Source organism: Quercus robur, chromosome 7 (genome assembly GCF_932294415.1).
Source record: "Quercus robur chromosome 7, dhQueRobu3.1, whole genome shotgun sequence".
Taxonomy (NCBI): Eukaryota; Viridiplantae; Streptophyta; class Magnoliopsida; order Fagales; family Fagaceae; genus Quercus; species Quercus robur.
This window is the reverse complement of record NC_065540.1, coordinates 22,282,983-22,309,653: the sequence shown is the minus strand read 5'-3', so window position 1 is coordinate 22,309,653 and position 26,671 is coordinate 22,282,983. Positions and strand designations below refer to the sequence as shown.

Sequence of the window (26,671 nt, the reverse complement as noted above, 5' to 3'; positions counted from 1 at the left end):
CATAATCCTCAACTGTAATTCAACCTGTCACAAGTATACAAAAGTAGTGTTAGTAGGTTGAAGTAAACTATGCGAAGCAAGGTACATTTATAACAGAACAGTCTTTGTGAACTTACCAAAGTGTCCCAGTACGAGGTTTCTTTTGTAATATGGCGAATAGTGCGGGGACAAAACCACACCATATACTTGTCATTGTAGCTCATCTCCCTATGTAAGGGTGGTGCATTGGCAATTGAGGCGTGCACATTCCATTTAGTAATATGCATGGCATGTACTTCAGCCCAGTTTTTGTCTTGCTTGCCTTGGAGTGTTATCTTGTGAAGTTCAATTGAAGTATCGACATCGACCGGTATGCCTTGCTTCATCCCAAATTGTTAAAGAACACGTTTGGGGTGATGGCCTTCAACTACCCAAAAATGTATAAGCTGCACAATAGACCTTCATATGTGTTGGCCTGTCGTACAATATACGGGCAGGGAACCCAAATAATTTCTGTATGGCTCCCAGACAATTTGCAATGATCCAACAGATGCAAACAACCATATTAACAATATAATTAGAAAAAAATGTGTAATGAATGTGAACAATACATGGCAACAATGTTTAACTCTGAAATAAAAAATGTTTATTCATTCCAAAGTGAATTGTAAGTACACTTGTAAGGCACGATACCTGATTTGGCCGTAGCGAAGCAAGCGACACATGATAGTCACGTAGGACGTGCATTGGATGTTCAATTTTGCCCTTAGCCCTTTTCCATCTAGCAAACAACACAGATATAACCTTCATATTAGTTACTTACATAATTCCCATGAGAAAAAATTAATGCGGAAATGTAAAACGATAACTATCTCAGATCCTACATACCTGATAGCAAGTGGACCTGGGGGAAGTGCCTGGTGTGGATGCCTCATCACAGGACATATGTGTGGAAACCTTACCCATGCCCACAACTGCACCAATAGCAGTGCACCGCCAATTTGCTTGGCTGTCTTCTTTGAGGCCTTACAAAGGTGTCTATATAGCCAACTTAGTGCTGTACTACCCCAACTTAGTGCTGTACTACCCCAACTATAATTCTTTCCGTTGCTGATTGGATTGAAAAATTGCAGATACATAATTGAAAGTTGTTCGCCAGACTTGTCCATAAATAGCATACTACCTAACATCCCCAATATGTAAAACTGAGCATACTATTGCACAAGCACCTCAGTGGCATCAGCCAGGAGAGGGTTGCTAAACTGCTTCTCGAGCCATTTGGCTTTTACCCTCGACCCTTCCATCACCGCAGTGTTCTTACCGGCACCGACTTGTCTGCCTGGTGGCCTATGCCCTAGCACTTCGACGTAGAGGTCGCCCCAATCTTTCATATTGGTAAATCCCACCACCGGCAAGCCATCTATAGGTATCCCCATTATAACCTCCATGTCTTGTGTGATGGTCATCTCACCGTGGGGCAAGTAGAATAAGTGTGTCTTCGGCCGCCATCTTTCCACCAACGTCGTGATCATGGTCAAGGTCTATATTTGGGACCCGAAATAGCCCCTTTAACCCCGCATCTGCAATATAAGCAGTAATCTGTGGATCTAACCCACCTTCTGGCACACTTATAAATCGGTGATGACAAGTTAGTACCCCTGGCACTTCCTGCAAACGGAGCAGCATTGTATTAATAATAGCATTCACTAAGCACGTAATAAATATGCTTCAAACTTAAATGCCAATGCTAGGGACAAGTGCATAGTAAGAAAAATCTTTCCACTACACTATGATTTTGGACAAGTGCATACCTTGCCTGCCGAAGGATCCTAAAGCGAACTTGAACGATGTACAGGTTGCCTCATCAACAAAGGTTGGATAGAGGGTCCCGCTCCATGTGGGTCCATATCTGGCATAAATTAAAGCTAATTAATGGCCCATTAGGTCGAATACAAAGCATAAACATTCTAATCCTCTTTTTTTAAGGAGCATGACACATTCTAATTCTAATTCTTTTTTTAAAGAGCATGCCCAAGGCCTAACCCTTTAGATATTTTCTTATTTATTTATTTATTTTTAATGTCATCTTAATCAGATTTGAAAGCATATTCATCAAATACCCATACGCAATTATATATATATACACACACACACAAAGAAAGGAGACACTTTTTATGGCCTCATAAGCAAATAAAATATTTACGCATGCCTAAACTACTTGCATTAGATATTAAAATGAACGAATACAAATATATTTTCTTTTCCCAATTAATTAATCCCTCAAACCAATAAAGCCAGTGTAAGCATAGCTGACCTCCCCTAATCAATCCCAATTCGCAATATGTATAAGAGATATTCAAAGCAATCTAGTTCAACAAGTCTACCACACAACTATCAATTTAACAAATAAAGAAACATAATTGAACACCTCCTTCACAACCCCACCACCACCATTAAAACCAGCCCTACTAGTTTGGTTCAACAAGGATCCCATCAACCATAAGAACAACTAAACTCACTTCAGCATCAATAAAGTTTAGAATTTTTAATGTTAGTGGATGTATCAATCACTATGTATTCTATGCAATTTATTTTCAAAAGAAAATAATAGGAGAGAGAGAAAGAGAGAGAGTTTCACTATAAAACAAATACAATTTAGAGAAAACCCAAGTACCCTCCCCTATCTACAAGATTGGAACCAACAAACTATTTTTCCTTCATCATTGTTTTTCTCTTTTCATGAAAGTGAGTGTTCTTTGATTCTATACCAAATAAGAGAGTAATTACTACTGGTCTAGTGATAATAGTTTGTCTCTATTGATATGGTCTCACATTTGACTCCAAACTTACATGTCAATTATATGGTCCCACATATGGAAAATGCTAAAGCTTCTATGAATTTTACTATAAAAGACTTACAAACTTACATGCCAATAATAAGATTGGTGCCTACATCAACAACATACTAAACAAATTTTTTACCATCCTTTTTGTGTTGTGCTTAAACAATTAAAAGTTAACACGTCAGTTTGTAAGCTATATGTAATATCCTTAGCATCGCTCTTTTATGTAAGTAATAAAGGAGTCACATACATGTGCTTTCCACTTTCATTAATAGACTTATCCAGACAAAACTCTAGGGCACCATACTTAAAAGACCTTGAATCAACTCTTCACATTCTTTAGAGGGAGGTGGAAACCAATGATATAACAGAGCAAAGAATAAGGTAGTACAACATAGTTACCACATGGAAGAAATTTCTAAAATGAAAGTCTCTCTACATTATTAAAATCAACTCTCACTTTAATAGTCCAAGCATCCTACTCATTATTCAATGACATCAAGCCCCCAAAAAATTTAGGCTCAGCTATGGATCCTTTACACACTAATAGGGATTTGCTGCATATATTCTAAGCAACCTACTCAGTCTCACAAATCAAATATGGCCTTAATAAGAATGCTAACTGTGTCCTACAATGACTGGTTGCTCTAATAACACATGAAAATGTTCATTAAAAACAAAAAAACAAAAAAAACAAAAAAATTTCAAAAACTACACCACAAATACCCACAAATACCGACATATACCCATAAATAACCCTAACTCCCCCAATGCTCAAACAAATATTGAGATAAGGAGACATACCTTGTGATTCCAAATTGAAGATGCAGACCGAGAGTGAGAGAATAGAGCATGAGCAAAAGGGAGAGTATAGAGCAAGAGCGAGACTCAGAGGGAGGTTGAGAGTGAGATGATAGCGAGATTGAGAAAGTGAGAGGGAGATTGAGAAAGTGAGAGTGATGAGAGAGTAAGACTGAGTGGGAGAGAAGGAGATTCAGAGAGTTAAGTGTGGGTGTTAAAAATAGGGGCCATACTCGAGTTTAATGGACTCGGGTACTATACTAGCACAGTACTCGATTCCAAGAAACTTGAGTACCAAGTGGCATTTTTTAATGCCCAAATGCCATGCCAAACGGTGCCATGGTGGCAGAACTTCTAGGAACTCGAGTTTACTGTAGTCGAGTACCATTTGGAACTTGAGTTTGTAGAGCTTGAGCACTAGAAAAGTGGTAGATCACTAATTAGTTCCGAAACAGTGCTTTTTTGCTACAAATTTTGCAAAATGGTGGTATTTGGCCATTTTCACCATCATTTGTGAGACACAACAATAGATTTTTTTATTTTTTTATTTTTTTATTTTTAACAATGTTAGAGTTACAAATTTTTGATAAATTGATAGTGTGACAATGTCGTCATCAGCTATTAAAAAACTAGATTGACATGTCCCATTTTATGAAAAACTCTATTACTATAATTTTAAAAAACCGTTGTGTTTGATTTCGAAATAACTCATAACTCAAAACTCAATTTTCATAATTTATTTCTTATCACTTAAACATCTAACCCATCATTTCTCTATCTCTACTTTTCTCTTAACTCCATCAAACTTGTATTTGGTTCTTGTTCTCAAGTATAGTTCTCACCTCTAAAACTCAAATTTCCAAAAAAAGTGGTGAAGCCCACATATTGTCTTCATTCAAAACATTCTTGATGAAAGAACCCACACATTGAGAGCTTCAGACCGAGGCTGCTGGGTTTCAGCTGGATGTTGCTGGGTTTTGGCTAGAGAGCTTTGAATGGGCAAGTGGTCTTCTTCGGATGCAAAGGAAGAAATATTCAGAGAATCAGAGGATTGGCTTGAGAGGATGCAAAGGAAGAAAGGAGGAAGGTGAAAAAGAAATGAAATGTAATTTGGTGGGTGTGGTTTGGGTCTATAGAGTAAAGACTTAGAGTAATAAGAAGGAAGAAAGGGTGTGAGAGTTGTTAGGAGAGTATGTTGTGGTTTGTCTTGATGGAGATAAGTCATGACTACAAGTCCTACACAATTGCATAGATTTACAAGAATGCCACCATATCTCAATTTTCATAACTTGAAAACTCCTAAAACTTGTTCTCAATTTTGGTAACTCTAAATCAATCTTTCGAGTTTTGAGTTATGTAAATTGAAAAAAAAAATAAATAAACCAAACAAATTTTCTTGAGGTAGGGCCTACGGATTTTGAGAATTGGGTGATGAAGATAGAGTTTTGGCTAAACCAAACATGCTAAAACACCCAAGTTGAGGAAAAAAACCAAATTTATAACTTTCCATCTTCTCTCTACCTTCAACTAGAAGAAAATTTTAGCTCTTTAGGGGGGGGAAAAAGAATCAAATCTAAAAACTCACACTTCACAAACTGGGTATCTACTCTCTCTCTCTCTCTCTCAGCAACATATCCAACTAGATCCATGCTAACTTTGTCTCATTTCTGGCATACAAGTTCATTGGGATTATGTTCTCCTGGAACTCCATTAATTCTAGGATTGAATCCAAGGATCTCCCTTTAAGGTGTTTGTGTTTTTTTTATTAATGTCTTGGATCATAATGAGCCTTGGTTTGTGAAATGATGGTGATTGATGTTGTATCTCTATCCAAGCTTTCTTTTAGAATTTTGTTGAGGGTAATCTTAGGACATTGAAGAGACATAGCAAGAGAGAAGGAGGGAGTGAAAAGGGTTTAGTTGAGGAAAAAAGCAAGGTTAAGTTGAAAATTTAAGACATTTTTAATGAAAATTCAAAAGTAACCAAGATCCAATACACGGTTATACCATTCCATATCTAGAAAATCACCAAAGGGAGAGAGAGAGAGTGATGGAGTGGAAGATGGGCTGTCTGTATGGTAATTTTTTAGATATGATTTAAAAAAAAAAAAATTTCTAAGTCCTTGACTCTTTGTGATGAAAAAAATTTCATTTTAGTTTTTTGACACGTATTTTAGTATTTTAATAGCTGATGTGGACATTGCTCTAGCATTACTCTAGTGTTTTTACCAAAAAATTAAGAGGTTTTAAAGAACAGGTTAAACTTATGTCCAAAGGATCGGTGCACTTGATATGACATTCATAATTTAGTTGATTAATCAATTTATTGTTCTAAAACTTATTTTGTATGTTGTACATAACGATTGAGTGTTTTTATTATAAGTTTTACATTTTAAACAATAAAGTTTTGAAAACATGATTTTACTTAAATAAAATATTTCCTTTGAAATTGTGTTTGTAATAACTATTTCATTAAATTTCATCTTGCCTTGAAATGTTTTAATTTAATTAAAATTGTATTTTCAAAACAAAACTTTTAATCCTTCTTGCCTTGAAATTGTGCTATTCATTTTGCCTTGAAATCGTGTTTTGAAAACACAATTTTTTTAAAAAAACCTTAAAAATGGCTTTCCCTTAAAATCTTGTTTTAAAACACCATTTCACTTAAATCAAAATTACCTTACAAATCGTGCTTCAAAATATAAATCTAACTTAAATCACTTTTAACTTGAGAACATGTTATTTAAGCGCAATCAATGTGTGCGCTATATACCTATTGTTTGGTCAATAGAAGTTCAATTAAAATCGTGGTTATCAGACCTCCAGCACTAGTTGCTGGTGATCAGACCGTCGAAACAATGGGCTCTAGCTACTGGCACTAGAGTGGTGTCTCTGGTGATTGGATCGCCAATGCTGGTGGCGGAATGGTGTGTCCAATCACTGGATTACCAACACCGGTGGTTGCCTGGCTGGAATAACAGCTTAGTTATTGAACCTATAACACCGATCGTGGAGCAGAGTCTCCAGTGACTAGATGATTAGCAACGTGGCTGGAATGAAGGCTTTGGTTATCGAACCTTCAACATCGATTACAAGAGTGGCAGCATTAACTACCTAGCCCATCGAACTAGTGACCTAACCACTAAATTGGGTGATTGAAGCTACTATTTGTTTTTGTAAAATATTTTACCAAAATTTTAAAGTAAAATGTTTTACAACTTTTTATAAAAGGATTTTATGATCAACAAAAAATATTTATTAGTTTGACCATATTTTATATGCAAACAAACACTTCAAAATGGAAAAAGAAAAATTCCGAAAAATATTTTACTTCAAAACAAACATAGCATTAATAAGAGGCAGAAGAGAGTAAAATGTAATGGTGGAGAGAGTTATGTAATGAAAGGAATGAAGTTATTGATTTGAATGACAAAATAAGTAAGTCTAGAATTAATGATTTGAGTGGATGGGATAGGAGCACTTTAATGAATTTTTCACAAAGTTCAAGATTTCACTTTTTACATTGAAATCATGTTTAACTCACTTTTTAGAACATGGTTCCAAATTGAATCCAAATTAGCTTCTAACTATAATCTAATTTTATACCAAGTGTCTATTTTAATTTTCTTAATTTTGATGTTAAGTGACTCATTTATAATACTTAATGCAAAAGCCAAGATAACCGCCTCACTCACCTAAGTAAGACTAACTCTTCATCAATATTGTTTAATGTTTTCTTACATGAGTATGAGTTACAACCTAGTTTGATTAAAGTTGAATTTGTGTATTTCTCAAAAAAAGAAAAAGAAAAAAGAAGAAGTTAAATTTGTGTTTTCAAAACATGAATAGGGTTCCTAGCTTCCACTAAAGTTTTGAAAACACAATTTTGCTTGAATCACGTTTTGTCTTAAAATTTTTTGATTTAAATTAAAATTGTATTTTCAAAACACGACATTTAGTCCTACTTGCCTTGAAATTGTGTTATTGACATTTTGCCCTAAAGTCCTGATTTTTACTTAAAACAACTTGCCCTTGAAATCTTGTCTTAAAACATCATTTCACTTAAATCAAATTTTACCTTTAAATCAAGTTTTCAAAAAATAATTTTAACTTAAATCACTTTTGAGTTGAAAACGTGTCATCAGAGCATATGACTCTAGCGTGTATGCTATGCCTATACCTTTTGTCATGTCAATAAAAAGTTTTTCTTAAAATCGTGGTTTTACTTAAAAAAACAAAACCTAAATTTAAAACACAATTTTGACTAAATAATTAAAAAAGAGATCCAAATTTAAAAACAAAATTAGAGATTTCCAAATAATTTGAAAACTTTGCTATTTTTAATAATTAGTATGCTGTATTATTCTAATTCAGAAAGTCTGAAAGTCTCCTGAGTCCTTACCATACCAAAAAAAAAGGAGTCGGACATAATTAAAGATTTTGTTCTTTTAATAATAGATCCAATTTTTTTTTCTTGGCTGAATTTTGATAGATCCAATTAAAGAAAAGAAAAGAAAAGAAAAAAAAGCAGCATATTTAGTAAATACTAGCCTCATCACTTGTGCTTCACGCGTATGATGAGGCATTTTTTTTTTTGGTGAGTAATCCTATTTTGTTGAGTTTTTTTTATTCAATATGTATATATATAATTTTTATTTTGAAAATCTAATTTACAAGTAGATAAAACAATTGAAAAATTAATAGAAAAATAATCTTATTTTTTAGGCAATGTTTTAGTAGGAGTTAAAGTTACATTTTTACTGGATTATTTTTTAGTTTTGTCTTTACTTAAATATAGGGATGTAAAGACTTTTTTGAATTAAAAAAATAAGGAATTCTAACAAGAAAAGTTTTTATTTTTTTTTATTTGCTAAACAAACAATAGAAGCTTCTTAAATAGTAATAGTGTAGAAAAAATCACATATATATCCCAAAGAATATGCTACTGGCACGGACTAGCCTACCAATTACTCCTAATTTTGTCTTTCCCAATTTCATACGGTTCTATATTTAAATCAGAAACTCTTAAACCCATTGTCAACTCTTAAACCCACTCTCATTCATTCATTCACTCATAGCCATAGGCCACGCCACAAACACTCTCGCTCATTCTCAGGCAGGTACTTCATTTCCCAGATTGAATTCCAAATTTCTGTTAACTTTAGATCGTTTTATTTAATACTCGGTAATTGTTTACTGTACTATTTGTTAAATGTTGCTGCATGTTCTGTTTGGTTGCTCAGAAAATGTGAGTCCGGATGCTTTGAATTGTAGGAATTTTTAATATTATTATGGAAAATTTTGAAGAATCATGTGTTTTTTCTTATTTAATCAAATCACACTTATATACTTTTATATGGGTTTTTATTTCTTTGCTGTATTTCGACTTTAATAGGGTATTATAGTTCTTTGCTGATTCGACTTGATCATATTGTTTATAAAATCTCCATTATAGGTTTGGGCTTAAACTTTGAACTAGTTGTTTCTCTTGCCTTTTCTTTTCTTTACATATCTGGGTGTTTTTTTCCCCTGTACTAGTATGAATATATTGTTGAACTCTCTTTTGGAAAACCACATAGTATGTTTGTTTGCTCTTGCTTTCTTGGCTTTCTTTTTTTTTTAATAGTTTACTTTTACTAAACATGGCCGAAATTGATTACGTACTAAAAGCTCATGAGTTAAAACACCATCTTATCTTCTAATGTCTATTCATTTGTATTTAATAAGAAAAAAATGAGGAACGCTAATGCGTGTACTCCTTGTTACTCCCACTCCCTGTATTTACTTGTCGATTACTTTTAAGTTCATTAGTTCTTTTACTTTAATTTGTGCTTTTTGCATGATTATGTTATTATTATGATTATCTTTTTCTTTTTGAGAAACGGGATTAAAAAAGGGGGGGGGGGGGGGGGGGCGGGTCTCAGGGTAAGGAGTGGAGGCGGGTTTAATCTTCTTGGGGAATATTAATGATATCCAATAGAACTTGTAATATTGTTGGCCATTTTATTATCATAAGAATTTTCTACAAGTAGAAGCAGCCAATATGTGGTAGGTAATTTCCGTTGTAATAATTTCTTTATCACTGTTATTCAGCATTGGAAACTTTTGTATCTGTTAGTGCCATATATAGTTTTGCAAGGTATAACAGGCACTGTGGTCCTTTAAATTTATTGTAGGATGAAACAGAAACGTTGGATGCTCATAATTACTTAGAAAATATTAATAAAGATGAAGATTCTCCTATGATAAAGAAGTTGATCTGTATTCTGTGTGCTCCGAGTGTGTGCATCTAATAATAAACTATTCAAATTTTATACTTGTTAATTTTTTAACATTTCATATTCCACATCAACCTAAGCATCAAAATATTATTATCTTAATAATTGTAATTCTAATTAATTTAATTACAGGATCAAGTCAGGGGAAGAATCATGGATAGGCTAAAGACCTCGGCACGTCTCATGATTGTCTCGGATCTTGATCATACGATGGTAGGTTCTCTAATTCTTTTCTTGATGCTCATGTTACTCCATTCTCTTGCTGCAATGATTTTATTGTGCGATGTTTTTATTGCAGGTTGATCATCATGATTCTGAGAACCTTTCTCTGCTCAGTTTTAGTGCCTTGTGGGAATCCAATTATCGTCATGATTCTCTGCTAGTTTTCTCTACTGGAAGATCACCTGTTCTTTACAAGAAGTTGAGGGAAGAGAAACCCATGTTAACTCCAGATATAACAATAATGTCTGTTGGAACCGAGATAACATATGGCAACTTAATGGTGCCAGATGATGGTTGGGTTGAAATCTTAAATCAGAAATGGGATAGGAGCATAGTCATAGAGGAATCAAAAAAATTCCCTGAGCTCACTCTTCAGGTGTTGTTTATAGATAATGGCGTCTGATGGGTTAATTCTTTTGCCAGTTCATGGTGTTGATATCAAATATGATGATCTGTATTATAAAGCATTCAATGCAATTGACTTGATTGTAATCATTACTTAAAATTTCTGAAGTGTTGAACTTTATGGGGTGACACAGGCGGAGACAGAGCTACGACCACACAAGGTTAGCTTTTATGTTGAGAAAGACAAGGCTCAGGCTGTGTCGAAGGCTCTTATGGAGTGTTTTGAAAAGCATGGAGTAAGATTAAATTTTTAAGTAAAAGTTTATGACTTGATTTCTGTCATATATTATATTTATTATTAATTTCCAAAACCTCTATTTGCTTTTGGGCAGCTGGATGTTAAAATAATTTATAGTGGAGGAAGGGATTTGGATATATTACCACAAGGTGCTGGAAAAGGGCAAGCTCTTGCATATCTGCTAAAAAAATTTAAGACTGAGGGAAAACTGCCTAATAACACTCTTGTTTGTGGTGACTCTGGAAATGATGCTGAGCTATTCAGCATACCAGAAGTGTATGGTGTCATGGTTGGTAGTTCATCTATTTGATCCTTTGCAATCTTGTTATCTCAGCAAGCAGTTGAGGTTGTCCTCCCAACTGTTTATATTCTAACATTTACTCACTATGTAGGTTAGCAATGCCCAAGAAGAATTGCTGAAGTGGCATGCTGAAAATGCTAAGAATAACCCCAAGATTATTCATGCAACGGAGAGGTGTGCAGCTGGGATAATACAAGCTATTGGTCATTTTGGCCTTGGTCCAAACATATCTCCTAGAGATGTCACGGACTTTTTGGAATGCAAGCTGGAAAATGTAAATCCTGGACATGAAGTAGTGAAATTTTTCTTGTTCTATGAGAGATGGAGGCGTGCAGAAATTGAGAATTTTGAGCCATATCTGGCAAGTCTGAAAGCATCTTGTGTATGTCTGATATCCCTTTTACCTTTCAATTCAATTTTATAAGTTTAGAGTAACTTATTGTTTATCCACATATTAATAATTATAGTGTCTTGTTGGGTATAGATTAGTGACATTTAGTCCTTCTGGGGGGCTAATATCTCCATCCTTGAACATGCCAAATTTTGTTATTTTTTAGTATTTGTTTTCTGAGTTATATTTTTCTGATAGAAGCCTGGGTTGTAGATGAAAGATAAGTATTCCCATGTCTCCTTTTGCCTACAGATAGTAAATTATATTTCATAGTTGTAATGGTCATTTGCCTGGTTTTCTTTTTGATGCTTCTGGTTAGTAACAATTCTCACAGCAGGCCATGATTTGGATAGTAGTTTTTTGTTTTTCAAACCCATCCCCCATTCTCTTGCTAGTCATGCTACTCTGTTCCTATGGTTGGTTACGAGTCTATAGTTGTTATTATTATTATTATTAATTTTTCCTTCGTCAGGATCCATCTGGGGTTCATGTCGAACCAACTGGCTTTGAACATTCTCTTCGAGATAAAATAGATGGAATGAGATTGATCTATGGAGACAAACAGGGAAAGCAATTTCGAGTTTGGATTGATCGGGTGTTGCCCACACAAATCAGTTCAAACACATGGCTTGTGAAGTTAGATAAGTGGGAGTTATCTGGTGCAAACTTTGTTATCCCCTTTACTTTATTCTTCTTTTATTTATTTTGTAACTGCAATTTTTTATCACTAAACTTTATGTTGAGTTCAATTTTATCTCTAAACTATCAATGGTGTCAATTTAGTTATTGAGGTTCTGTAAATAGTTCAATGTTATGCTTGATTCCACATTCCTCTTTGAAATAGAGTGATTTTAATAAAATTGGTTTTCAAGTTTAGTGATTTAGCCTGTGTTTAGCTTTGATCTTTACTACCAAAAGAATTTGAAGGAGGTGTGGTTAGTATGATTTCAGTAGTTAATTTTGATGGCAAGTGGGAGTTAGTGTAACATTGAACCATTTTCAAAACTTCAGGGTCTAAATGGATACAATCGAGAGCTTATGCATGAAATTAAACCATGATATGTAGTTCTGGGATTGAAATAATATTTTGAGCTTATTTACTTTATTTTTCTTGTTCTTATACCTTTTTTCTTTCTCAGTAAATCTAACTTGATAATATCACGGTATAAAATTAATTCTGTGCAACCACCAATATCATTTGTCTTCACATTTGTGTCTGACTGTTGCATGTCTTATAGTCTATACTCTTTCTCCTGTAGTAACTTTGCAGAGACCGTGAAAGGAATGGTCATATTTTCTATAATTATTTGTATGAGAGGATACTCATAAATGCAGTAGAAAATTATATATATATATATATTTTTGAAAGCCACCCTGAAACGCTAGGTTTTCATACCTTGTGATTTCTGCTTCTCTAAATTGACTAGCTGACTCTTGTAGGTGAGGAACGCAATTGTTGCAAAACCACTGTTATAGTGAGTTCAAAGGTGAGTTACATAAACATCCTGTTAAACTTGTGCCGGACGTTTTCTGAATTTTTTTTTTTAATTTCTTTTCAGGATGCCGCGGTTCCATCGGATGGATTCACTTGGATGCATGTGCATCAGACATGGTCAGAAGAAGTAACAAATCTTAAAGATCATTCAAGTTCAATCAACGTATTCTAGATTGCTGCGGCTTCAGCTTGACTTCAAGTTCCAGAATGCCGTACAACTTTTCCTATCAAATAAATGTATCTAGATGATACAGTTTATATTTTATTTGTTTTCTTTATAACATGGATGTGATTGATTAAGTTAAAATCGATGATTATACATAAACTTCGTGGTTGGCTGCATATTTAAAGTTTATGATTCATTATTTGCATTATAATACTCGGAACAAAAGATGATTGGATGTTGGGTGGCTCTACCTTTAGGCCATTTAGGCAATGACCTAAAGTCCCCTAAAATATATTATATTATATCTATTTTGTTTTAGAGTATTGTACAAATATACTACTGTAATTAAAAAAAAAAAAAAAATTCTATTAGCTGATAGAATGTTATTAAGGACCAAAATTTAATAAATAAAAATTATTTTTAAAATATTATATTCTTATCGAATTGTTCAACATTTTACACTTCATCATTTTATTAATACGTTTTACTATATTTGCGATAATTTAAGAGTGTAAAAATTTTTGGAATCAAATTTTTTTTAATACATTTTATAAATATATAAAAAATAGTCCAATTAATTTATTAAATTATATAAAAAGGTTCGATTATTTTATATAATTCATGTATTGCTTTTAAATATTAAGTAATAATACATTTTACATTTGCGTTTGACTCCAAAATGTGTTGAGTGGGCCCTATACTAACCTTATTTTTGCCAACCAAGAATTTGAGCGAGGTTTGATAAGAATTTGTTTAAAGCTAAGTTTAGCTAAATTACAAGTTTTTTTAAAATTTTATTTTATATTTAAAATACTTGACGCATATTAAAAAAAAAAATGTCATAGAAATGTGGCCATATTTTGCAAGAAGTGTATTTAACATGCCAATAACAGTTAATATTTTATGATTTTGGTATGATCATAGTGGTATTAGTAAAAAAAAATCAATTCATTTGATGCTAAAGTTGTTAAAAAAAAAAAAAAAATCAAATTGATGATTTTGCAAAGAAGTGATCAACGAGTACTACCTTTAATATATTGGAAGAAACTAATAACTTTTCATAAAATGCCTATCTTTAAATTGTTGTCTTAGGCCTCAATTAATAATTATGCGTAAAATACACAAAAAACATGTCTGTCTGCAAGGTTGAGAAAAACGGGCATTTCCCATTTGGTTTCCAAAGTTACGAAAATAATCGTGTCTATTTAAATGTAAAAGTCCAATTTACATAATGAAAATAATCGTGTCCATTTAAATATAAAAGTCCAATTTACATAATGAAAATAATTGTATCCATTTAAATATAAAAGTCCAGTTGTGATGGATGAATTGGACTTCTTGTTAAGAACAAACAAAGTAATAATGAAAGACACCGGATTGGTGCCAGCCAAGGACCATTCGATACTTCAATTAGTTAATCTCTCTTAGGAAATCTCTAATGTGTATTGTAGCTTCATTTGTAGTTGTTTACTTGCTTTTTATGGCTTTATATAGCCATCCCATGAGTTATTGCGAGGTCTGTTGATCTCCCCTAGGTGTTGTGTTTGAGCTGGGTGATTAATGACTTAGTCATGGTCATTAAACAGCTCATAAAAGTATTTGTAACAGCCGTGAAATGGCTCATAAAAGATGCTTGTAATGGCTTTGTAACCATTGCTCATAACTAGCTTAAATGAAAGATTTATGTCTGACTTGAATGTGCTTACGGTCGTTCATGTAATAGACAGCCATTTTATTACTACTTGTCATTTTCTATATGGCTATAATATGTTGAATTATTGTATTTATCTCAAAAAAATATATGGTAAATATTTCCGTACTTTTGTTGTAAAAATTTAAAATATGAATGTAATATACTATACTATACATGTATAGTTCTTTCTCCATTCCCGTATTTTTTTGCCAAATTTTTGAAACGTACTTTTCTGGGAAAAAAAAAATCCAAATTATACTTATTCGTATTCTTGTAGTATGATACGCATACGGCATACCATATTTAACTAAGTATATGCTTTATGCCACAAAATGTATTGAGCTGGCACTGTTATAAATAGAATTAGAATCCTAAGCTTCAATCCATCAAAATGCAATCATTCACAGAGAGCCTTCAACCTACCTAGAGATTTGATAATTTGAGTAGTCTTTCAACCTACAAGAGATTTAATAACAATAATTTGTCTTGCCAAGGCGAGTTGTTGAATCTGCTTCGATTGCCAAATGACATACCTACAAAATAGCCAAACTAAAGTCTAACTAAGATGAAATTAGGGTGGAGACATCTTATTTGAACCTTGGCGGAGACAATTCGAGTGTTCTGCTAGTGCTTGTACAAGGCAATTCATTCCTAAGATTAATTATGTTTTTTGTTTGTAGCTTTCCATTATAACAAACAACACAAGCAAAGATCCTTGTGGACCTGTGATATGTAATATGGAATTTTAATGGCACAAAATGGATCGTAGCTTTCTATTGTAACACCATATTTTTAAACCCACCAAAATATTTTATACAGATCCATGAGATGAGATATCCTCCAAATTTGTCTATCGCACGTTTGAACGTACCGACTTTGTCAGTTAACTCTTGAATGGTTACAAATCTAATTTGTCCAACGTATATCTGAAGGTAAATTGCAATATCACATGTAAAATGGTAAAAAAAAAAAAAAAAAAAAAAAAATGATGGGAGGATATTCTTGAAATAATCCACCCCTTTATATTAATTATTTCATGTTAATATTCGGCTTACCCAAAACTCGGTTTTGGGTTGTGACATTTATACATATGAAAAATCAATTATTTAGGCTTACTTAATCTATCTTGGTCTTCTGACAAGCGATAGCAAATGTACATTCAGCACTAGAGTATTGGAAATTACACCTAAATCAACATTAGCAACCATCATAAATTCAACAAAAGCAACAATAAACAATTATGAGTATTCATTTGATCGACTAATACACTTAGGCTACCCTTAATTAATTAACAATCCATGTATTGCTTAATGTCAATATAAAAACCACAAAAAAATTAGTAACTTTTTTCAATAGGACACTTCATAGGATCCATTAAGTGTATTTAAGTGTTCCAGTTCTAAAAAATCTTACAATTCTTGGATGACATGAAGATATTAAAAAAAAAAAAAAAATTAGGGATAAGAGGAATCCCTCTCTCTATTTTATTTTATGGAAGGAATCCTTCTCTTCTTTGAATGGTAGTCCATTGAGAAATATTTTTTTTTTTAAAAAGAAAACACGTAGATGTATGAAACAAATAGTTTCGGTTCATCTCAACACCAAACTATCAATGCTGTTATGCTTAACATGTAAATATAGAATAGTCACCCTTCATCTCTTTTTGTTTAATATGTAAAATTTTGTAGCCATAAAACTCTAGATATTTTATTGACAGCTTTGATAATTGCGAAGCATAATCACAATTCATATAAACTGACAATTCCGTGTTGCATTTTTTTCGCTCTTATTAAAAGAGTAGTGTTAAGAAAAGATACAAGGTATTTGGATTTCTAACTAGATTATCAAAAAAAAAAAAAAAAAAAAAAAAAAAAAAACGAAAAGATACAAAGTATCTCTCACCACCAATATTTTCATAACTCCCAGATGTTGTTAATTTAACTTTGCTCATTCGTTCGGGCATATTGCATACCACCTGAAATCGAAGGTTTTTAAAGAGGCATTAGAGCATTTATATTAAAGGTACTAAAAGTCTAAAATAACTTAAATGATATTTTAGAATCCAAAATCCTAAAAAACCCACTACATAAATGATGCCAAAAGTCAAAATTTTTAACACTTAGTTAAATTTGTTAATTTTTTTTTTTTTTGGGTAAAATAAATTTCTTCATTGAACCATGCTCTTTGGCACTTTATTGTAGTTAGATGGTAAACATAAAAAAAAAAATTATTTAAATGAAACTTAGAGAAAAGGAAACTTGAGTAGAAAAAGAAAAAATATAGCAATATTTAAGAAAGAATATTTAAATGAAACAATAAAAAATAAAGTATTTAATGTTAAGTGATGAGTTAAAATGAATAAAGTAGTTTTTTAAAGTGTTAAAAATTATTATTTTTAACATTTTGTTCACTTGATGTGAATGCTCTAACACAATATATAGATACATAGTACAGGCCCATTTGTGGGCAAAGGATAGGACCACTAGCCCAATTGGTAAGGAGATAAACCGGTCATCAAGTCTCCAATCCATACTCCATGGTTTAATGTTTAAAGTTTACACTAAAATTAGTGAAAAAAATTCGAGAAAAACAGAAGGGCCCAACCGGGTTCGAACCGGTGACCTCTTGATCTGCAGTCAAATGCTCTACCACTGAGCTATGGACCCCATTGAAATAATGTCATCTAAGATAATATATATAACATATGTGTTATTGTTAGTATACCCTATTTTAGTTTTTGGTAATAATACGACCTTACCTTTCTTCACCGAACCTTTTGAAGCTTCCCGAAATGCATGTTACAATAAATTCTCATGCGAAACCAAATACAAATCCATTAATATCGAACGAAAATGTCTCTTCTTTTAGGAGGAGAATCTTTTGGGAATGACTTTAAAATGGAAGTTGCATGTGTTGAGCTTAGGATTTTATAAATCTATCAATTTCTTGAGATTATTTCTCCCTTATGTTTTCTTCTTTGGGTTAGATTGTACTTAACAAAAAATTTCTACACTTGTAATTATGAAAATAAAAATACAATTAACCTATTTTAAGATATAATTTACCTCTTATTTGAAAGCTCTTTGACTTCTCATTTTCTTTAACAAACAAAGCACTTTCACTCTTAACCAAACAAACATCTTATCTAAGTAATACTAGCTTCCTATTTCCCCACCCCCCCCAAAAAAAAAATAAAAAAAAATAAAAACTCTATGAAAAGTTTGAGTCATTACTTTAGTAATTTTGTTGATAATAATTTTAAAATTTGTCAAAAGTGAAAACTTATAATAAAAGCGTAAATTTTCAAAATGTGACCGTCAAAATCTAAAATTCAAGTTGAGGTCATGCCAAGAAAAGTAATGAATTAATCATCATACATGAATGCATAATGAGCCAAAAAAAAAAATCCTAAAATATTAAAATTGAAGTCTATAGTCATCACTCCACCAGCCATAAATATACAAACTAAATTTAACAAAGAAATAATAAGTATATAATATTTTCACAATATTTTTACAACAAATTTTAAGTAGCAGATTGTTACTGGTTGTTATTGTTGGGACAAAAAAATAACTAATCACCAATAATTTGTTATAAAAATACTAGCTTCTGAGCACGCGCGCAGAGACTCTTCTATTTTTTGGGTAAGAGTTAATTTAGAGCATTTATTATAATTTGGAATTATTACATTTTTCAATCACAAAAAAAAACCTAGGGGTGTGATGAGTGTCATGTGTGGAGAAATAATTTTCCAATCACAATAATTTTTCATCACAAAAAAATCTAGGAGTGTGATTGGAAAATTATTTCTTCACACATGACACTCATCACACCCCTAGGTTTTTTTTTTTGTGATTGAAAAATGTAATAATTTCAAATTATAATAAATGCTCTAAATTAACCCTTACCCAAAAAATAGAAGAGCCTCACGCGCGTGCATACACACATCTATCCATTTACTATTTTAAAAATCCTACTTTTTATCCCACGTTAAGCATCTCACGTTTTTTTTTTTTTTTTTTTTTTTTTTTTTTAATCTCTTCCATATTTTGGAAAAAAAAGACTCCTACCATAAAACTACTACTATAATTTCTCCTTCCATATCCTTATATTTAGGCACTAACATATTTGATTTTGAAAGAAAATAAAATGCTAAATTTTAGGGAAAAAAATTTAAAATCTAATATTCCATTCTTGTAAAGTCTCTCACGTTCTCTCTCTCTATCTATGTACTATTTAAAAAATTTCCACTTTCTATCCCACGTTAAACATCTCAAGTTTTCCTTTTTTGTTTTTTTTTTTTTTTTCAAATTTTTATGTATAACAGTTATCATTTTTTGTCTTTTCCTAAAATGTTGTTTTTTTAATCCTAAAATTTAGTCATTTACTACACATCCATAACATAAGTAAATAAAACTTAAATTGGAAATTTTATGTGAAGAGATACACGTTAATTGTATACAAAAGAAATCTCACGTTTTCCTCTTTTTTTTTCTTTTTTTTTAATCTCGTCCATATTTTGGAAAAGAAAGACTCCTATAATAAAACTACTACTATAATTTCTCCATCCATATCCTTATATTTAGGCACTAACATATCTGATTTTGAAAGAAAATAAAATGCTAAATTTTGGGGAAAAAAAATTAAAAGTCTAATATTCCATTCTTGTAAAGTCTCTCACGTTCTTGGTGTTGTTGATGTGGTCTTTTTTTTTTTTTTTTTTTTTTTTTTTTTTTCAAATTTTATGTATGACAGTTATCATTTTTTGTCTATTCGTAAAATGTAGTATTTTTAATCCTAAAATTTAGTCATTTACTACACATCCATAACATAAGTAAATAAAAGCTTAATTTGAAAATTTTATGGCAACACGTTAATTGTATACAAAAGAAATATAGTTTCTATTACAAAAGAAATTTTTTTACAACAGTTTCTTAGATAACAACCACTTTATGTGAGGTTTAATACATATAATAATTCTTGTAAAGTCTCTCACCCGAACTTATCTAATATTCCATTCCAATGACTCCTCAATGCAATCCAAAAAGTTTGTGCATACGTGAACCTGAGAGAGATAAAAGAATTAGGGTTATACCAAGTATTAAAAAAAAAAAAAACTTGAATTAACAAACCAACGTTTGAATGTATATGTTGTTAAAGATAATAGCTTAAGTTTGTTAGAGTTTGTGTTTGAAATATTTGAATTCAAATAGAAATAGAAAATTCTTCTCCAAAAAAAAAAAAAAAAAAAAAAGAATAAAGCAAACATTTGAATAAAATAGTAGTAACCATTTTTTCTGGGTAGTGGGCTTTCGGTGGAGTTAAGTTATCCGAAAATGTTGATAGTGATAGCTGATAAGGATAAAAGAGATCGTGATAGAGAACATGGTGAGATGCTTACTGGAAATTTGAAATTCGAAAATTTGCAGTTATTTAGGAAATTTAGTGGTTGTAGCCTTGCATTGTGTAGATAAAAAAATAATAGTCATAAATTATGTGGATAAAAAAATTATGGAATAAAAAAATAATAGTAATGAAATTGATAATTTCTCAACAATCAAAGCAACGCAATCCTCTTCTCAAAAAAAAAAAAAAAAAAAAAAAAAAACAAATAAAAATCAATGCAATATTTAATGCACTCATCATTGGAATGAATCATTCATCCCTGTTCAAAATTAATCATGCTGTGATGAAAACAAATAAGATTCTAGGTCGAATACTAATAATAGGACAAAATTTATATACAATTTCTTAAATTACTTAATTACATTTAATTAAATAATCACATTAACCAATAAATTACATAGTTAATTTTTTTTTAAATTATTGAAACGACAGAAATCACACCATTGAATATAATTTTTATTTTTATTTATTTTTTTGATAAAATTTTTAGTACTGAATTGCTCAAAATAAATAATTAATTATAACAATTAAAAAGTGAAACCTAAAGTTTAGACTTTAGACTTTTAAATTGACGATTTTTTCTTTTTTCTTGAACCCACCTGATGACCAAATGCATGTGGGCCCATAAATTTGAGATGGATAACCCTTTTTTATTTTTTATTTGAGATGTAGACAACTTTAATTGGATAATTTAGATATACTTAAAAGTTACACAAATTAAAAAAAAAAATCATTCTAAATAAAAAAATTTAGTAGCTGTTTAGTAGTGATAGACGTGTAGATGATTGTGGTTAACCTTTTGATAAAGTTGGATGTATTTAGTGCAAATGCAGTTAGAAATAGATAATTGTGGTTAACCTTTTGATAAAATTAAAAACCTTTTTTTTTTTTTTAAGAAAGAATAAAATTAAAAACCTAATAAGAGAGTGATGGACGTTGTTGACCTTATTTTTTTTTAAAAAAAACTCACTATCTATTCATGGTTATAATTTCTTAAAATGTAAACAAAGGCTATTAAAAGAGGTAAGGGAAGCCATACTGTTTAACTGTTGGAGAATGATTTTGAATACTTCTTTTTTTGAAAGCATAAGACAGCTCTGTCTTTGGATCACAATACTTACAATATGAAATGACAATTCATTAAGAAGTACAATGGTAGAGTATATGAAGGAACCATTTATTTCAAAATTACATTTTAAAATAAAAAAGAAGGAAAAAAAAAAAAAAGAGTTAACGTGATATATATAAGAAAAAAAAAAGGTAGAACTTAAAGAAAGTCAATCATAAACAAAAGAAAAGAAAACAAAGAGGAACTTGCAAAAGATAGATCCTGAAAATTTGTTGAAGCATTTGACAGTAAATATTTTTAATATGAAGAAAAAGAGAAGAGGATGTAGAGCTAAACTAAATGTCTTCAATCTGAAGAAGAATGAGAGAGAGAAAGTGAGATAAAAACTGTAAAGCATACGTGAGTTTGTGGTTTTAAAGTGTAGGAGTTTTAATTTACATATCTATCTTCGGTAGTTGAAAACTTGTAAGTGGGTATGATGAGGGTATCTTAGGCATGAAAAATGTGGAATCCAAACGGGAGAAGCCTCTTAAATAGTAGTAAGTATAGATTATAAAAATGTTGTGGACGTAATAAACCATATTTTTATCTAAAAAAAGAAATTATAATTTCTAAAGCAAACCCCCCCTCCACACGTGTGACATTTTCATACATCTTTCCCACGCGGAGAGTCGATACTCTACACCCTTAATTGACACGTGTATCATTCCGCTCAAACTGTGTTCAAAAAGCCTTATCCAGTTCCTATTTTAAATCCAAACTTTGTCTCTCTTTTTCTCAGTTCTCACACACACACACAGAGGAGAAACCAAAGGCTATTCAAATGGCCATCCGGATCGTGTACGGTGTGGTGTTCCTGTCCTTCTCGTTCGCCTGCATCAAGTTCCTCTATCTAATTCTCCACCCAGTCTTCTTCTTCACCTCCTGAAGACAAGAAAAAAAGAAATCCCATATGTGTTGGAACCTGAATTTTCCGGCAAAAACTTGAAATGGGTTAGTCAGAAAATATATTTATATATATTATACTTCTTTTTATAAACATGTATATGTAATGGGTTTTTGTTGTATCTGTTTCATTGTCTGTACGAGTGTTATATTTGTATGTCAGGTTTTTGTTGTTAGGATTCTATCAATGTTTGTTGCTTTGGTGTGACATGATTATATAATGGAAGTTGATTTATTTGGTTGCCGGCCAACACCTTTGGTTCAAGAAGTTGTGTCTGTTTGATTTGTTATGGTAGAATTTATTTACCTTTGTTAATTCATTTGAGTGCTGAATTTTTGTTTAACTGGTGCTTTTGTTAATCTCTTGTTTAGAATTTATTATATTTTTTTGTCATTTTATATATATATATATATATATATATATATATATATATTGTAATATTGTAAGGACATAATTTGTAACGACCCATAATAACGTTGGGTTCGCACGTAAAAAGGCCCAAACAATATCATTTATAGAGCGTGGGTTTGAAAGGCTAGGCCTTGGTCACAAGACAGTAGTTTTCCATGGTGTTCATACATAATTAAATCGTGTTCGCTCTAGGAGTCTTTCTCCTGGAGGCGGGCTGGGAGGCTCTGGTTTTTGGCCCTTTTTCCCAGCCCCTTCTCCCGGATTGCTTGTCCCTCTTTTTATATTAGCCTGTGTTCCTTATCTTTCGTCCACGTGTAGGATCGACTTTTCCAAGACTGATACTTGTCCCATCAACCCATACCCAGAGTGGTTGGGGGTGGTTGTGAAAGTTTAAGGGCACGGCTCTGTCATGTGCAGAATGCTTTATTGCAGTTTTGGCAGCCTTTTACTTGTGCTGTTCCCGCACTGTGATCACTTTTCCTTTTAGGGGCATTTATGGCATGCCGAGTAGGAGCTCGTCCTCGGCCATTTCCTTAGGCCGTCCATGACTCTCATGATGCGTCATCAGCCCTGTATCTCCTTTGCGCAGGCCTTGGGCCTTAACATGAAACGGGCTGGGGTCACAAACTCTCTGGCCCCACAATAACCTCTCAAAATCCTGCTGTCCGACCTCTTGGTCGGAGAGGAGGGTTTTGGATGATGCCACGCCTTTATTGCGGTCTGCTTGGATCTGCCCTTCATCAATGTGGGTGTCTCTTCATCTATCCAGGAAACACACCGGTCTGCGAGACATTCCTCTGAATTCATTCACGCTGCGTTCCTGCCGTTTCATTATCCAAAACGCGCCTTTAATGACTTCCCTTTACGAGACCATTTAATTTTGACGGTTATTGACGGCGTGGGGAAGTGGAGTGGTATATTCTCGTTTACAGATTTTCTTGGAAATTTGGATAGATTGAATGCCTCCCGTTTTGCCCTTCATATAAGAAGAAAGGCAAGAGGTTACTTCTCTTACACAGAGACTTTTTAATCCTTTTAAAGTCTGAAACCCTTAGCCTCCCCCAGAGTTTCCTTTATCCGCCAGTTTATACCTTGAATTGTGATACGTTCGAAATAGGAGTGGGAATGAAGGGACCATACCCTTCCCAGAAATGCCATGTTCTTCTGAAACTTAAAATGGCTCGGTCAGGGCAGGGATGGTAGAGACTCAAGATACTTCTCATCCTTCCTTCAGCCAAAATCCGAAGCAGGGGCTCGTCGCGTCAAACTTTTGGTGCGACTGAACTGGGGTCACCCATTATCAGTACCAGCCGCTCTCTTATGAGTATAGCTAACATGGCACCAGCGTGTTAGGAGTCAGGACTGACGCAGGGATCAAGTATCCCTGCTTCTTCCTCTCTTCCTTCACTGGTGCCTCCTTTTTCCTCCCATTCTTCTTCTTTCCCATCACCAGATCCATCCTGGTGCTTTTCCTTCTTCCTCTTCTTCTCCTCTTCTACCAAGGAAGGTCCTCCTCTCAATATGGGTGCTACTGGAGCAGAATTTGGAAAGACTTGGGAGCAGAGCTTAAAAAGACTTCTGGCTGTTTGTTTGTTTTGTTTTTTTATTGTTTTTGTAATTCGTTTCCTACATAGGCTTGTCTAAGCCCTTCATTGTACGCTGTAATACCTCTTTATATTAATAAAAGTCATCATTGCTTTATTTCGTATATTCTATCTCTTCTTTTTGAAATGGTTATGCCGTGAATAGACGTACTACCCTGTGACTTTTTTATTTTTATTTTTATTTTTATACTTTGAACGATGCTTAGGGCCAAAATCCCAGTTAATAAAAAGACCTTACTCTGTGCTTATTGAAACTATCCGACATAATAATGCCAATTTGAACAAATGATACTTAGGGCTGAAATCCTTACTAAGAAGAAAAGGAAAAGATATTATGATGAGCTTATTAGAGCTGGCTGGCATAATAACCCCAATCTGAGAAAACAATACTTAGGGCCGAAATCCCTTACCAAGAAAAAAGATGTCATTATGAACTTATTAGAGGTATCGTGTACAATAAGACCGACCTGAAAATGGGTTGTATACCCCAAACTTGAACGAGGTGATGGCTGAATGCTTGATGCCATGTAGGGAGTAATCATCCGAAGATATATAGCCCAAAATGTACAGTCCCTGTAGGTCGCTGAGTAATAAGGTGTTTCGCCATCTTCCTAATAACTTTCATAGCCTTAACCTTTTTTGGTATTTGGTCCGAGGACTGAGCGACTTAGAATTCTTCTTAAGTAGCTGACTTCTCCATAGGTTTGAGTTCGAGGACCATGCGATACCTTGGTTCTGGCCAAAATTTGATATTTTAGTAGTTGGTTTCCCCATAGGTTTGAGTTCGAGGACTATGCAATACCTTAGTTCTGTCCAAAACTTGAATTTTTAGTAGTTGGTTTCCCCATAGGTTTGAGTCCGAGGACCATGCAATACCTTGGTTCTGTCCAAAACTTGATTTTTAAGTAGTTGATTTCCCCATAGGTTTGAGTCCGAGGATCATGCAATACCTTAGTTCTGTCCAAAACTTGATTTTTAAGTAGTTGGTTTCCCCATAGGTTTGAGTCCGAGGACCATGCAATACCTTGGTTCTGTCCAAAACTTGATTTTTAAGTAGTTGGTTTCCCCATAGGCTTGAGTCCGAGGACCATGCAATACCTTGGTTCTGTCCAAAACTTGATTTTTAAGTAGTTGGTTTCCCCATAGGCTTGAGTCCGAGGACCATGCAATACCTTGGTTCTGTCCAAAACTTGATTTTTAAGTAGTTGGTTTCCCCATAGGCTTGAGTCCGAGTACCATGCAATACCTTGATTTTTAAGTAGTTGGGGGGGGGGGGGGGATTAACCCCTTGACTATGGCGTGAGACCTTGGTTTAGGGGGGTTAGCTCCTCGGCCAAGCCCCTAGAACCATCCGGGCTGCTGGTGTTACGAAGCGCAGCCCCTAATGAAGAAACGCAGCCCCTAGTGGAACTTTACGCTAGAACATTACATCCGGTTGTTGGAAATGATGTGAGGGATTGTCCCAACCCACTACCTGTGCCAAGACACAAGCCTTCCCCACAGACGGCGCTAATTGTAAGGACACAATTTGTAACGACCCATAATAATGTTGGGTTCGCACGTAAAAAGGCTCAAACAATATCATTTATAGAGCGTGGATTTGAAAGGCTAGGCCTTGGTCACAAGACAGTGGTTTTCCGTGGTGTTTATACATAATTAAATCGTGTTCGCTCAAGGAGTCTTTCTCCTAGAGGCGGGTTGGGAGGCTCTGGTTTTTGGCCATTTTTCCCAGCCCCTTCTCCCGGATTGCTTGTCCCTCTTTTTATATTAGCCTGTGTTCCTTATCCTTCGTCCACGTGTAGGATCGACTTTTCCAGGACTGATACTTGTCCCATCAGCCCATACCCAGAGTGGTTGTGGGTGGTTGTGAAAGTTTAAGGGCACGGCTCTGTCATGTGCAGAATGCTTTATTGCAGTTTTGGCAGCCTTTTACTTGTGCTGTTCCCGTACTGTGATCACTTTTCCTTTTAGGGGCATTTATGGCATGCCGAGCAGGAGCTCGTCCTCGGCCATTTCCTTAGGCCGTCCATGACTCTCATGATGCGTCCTCGGCCCTGTATCTCCTCGGCGCAGGCCTTGGGCCTTAACATGAAATGGGCTGGGGTCACAAACTCTCTGGCCCCACATATATATATATATATATATATATATATATATATTTTGGAGGAATTGTCATTTTTATATTAAGTTATAGGGATAGTGGCATTTGCATTACAAAACTAACCATGAGCGACAATTGGTGGCTGTATAGGATTTTAGGGTTGTTAAAAAAAGCTTGGAGGCATTGCCCTTTTATTTCTATGTATATATATATAAAGAAAAATTTGGGGGCAATTGGATATGGTGATGGCTGAATGGGCTCAAATTCTTGTATCTGAGTATGAATATTTGGAAGTTAATAAGGAGTCACATATATTAAGGTTC

The 26,671-nt window shown here is 33.4% G+C and overlaps 2 protein-coding genes, 1 long non-coding RNA gene and 1 other non-coding gene across 8 annotated transcripts in view; 2 read left to right on the top strand and 2 right to left on the bottom strand.

The window, feature by feature from the left end:
• The window catches only part of LOC126692770 (probable sucrose-phosphatase 2), a 33,043-nt gene extending 19,749 nt beyond the window's left edge, over nt 1-13,294 (top strand). For 2 of the 5 annotated variants that reach the window (XM_050388530.1, XM_050388525.1), the window contains exons 2-9: nt 10,033-10,113; nt 10,199-10,498; nt 10,662-10,763; nt 10,860-11,054; nt 11,158-11,448; nt 11,930-12,116; nt 12,898-12,944; nt 13,017-13,294. In XM_050388530.1, coding sequence (XP_050244487.1) covers nt 10,054-10,113; nt 10,199-10,498; nt 10,662-10,763; nt 10,860-11,054; nt 11,158-11,448; nt 11,930-12,116; nt 12,898-12,944; nt 13,017-13,124 — 1,290 coding nt within the window. In that variant the 5' untranslated portion in view covers nt 10,033-10,053 and the 3' untranslated portion in view covers nt 13,125-13,294. Of the gene's footprint in view, nt 1-8,575; nt 8,808-10,032; nt 10,114-10,198; nt 10,499-10,661; nt 10,764-10,859; nt 11,055-11,157; nt 11,449-11,929; nt 12,117-12,897; nt 12,945-13,016 lie in introns of those variants that run through there. The other 3 variants (XM_050388526.1, XM_050388528.1, XM_050388529.1) reach the window with 3 other exon arrangements.
• The window catches only part of LOC126692768 (probable sucrose-phosphatase 2), a 33,042-nt gene extending 19,748 nt beyond the window's left edge, over nt 1-13,294 (top strand). Inside the window, exon 10 of the mRNA XM_050388520.1 lies at nt 13,147-13,294. The gene's annotated coding sequence lies outside the window, so the exon portion shown is untranslated. The remainder of the gene's footprint in view (nt 1-13,146) is intronic.
• A 4,111-nt stretch (nt 13,295-17,405) lies between these two features.
• Nucleotides 17,406-17,477, bottom strand: TRNAC-GCA (transfer RNA cysteine (anticodon GCA)). The gene has a single exon. It is a non-coding gene; the product is annotated as a tRNA-Cys (tRNA).
• A 2,211-nt stretch (nt 17,478-19,688) lies between these two features.
• On the bottom strand, nt 19,689-21,293 carry LOC126690868 (uncharacterized). The gene is made up of 2 exons (XR_007644756.1): nt 21,257-21,293; nt 19,689-19,876 (listed from the first exon to the last, which is right to left on the bottom strand). It is a non-coding gene; the product is annotated as an uncharacterized LOC126690868 (long non-coding RNA).
• Nucleotides 21,294-26,671: the final 5,378 nt, after the last annotated feature.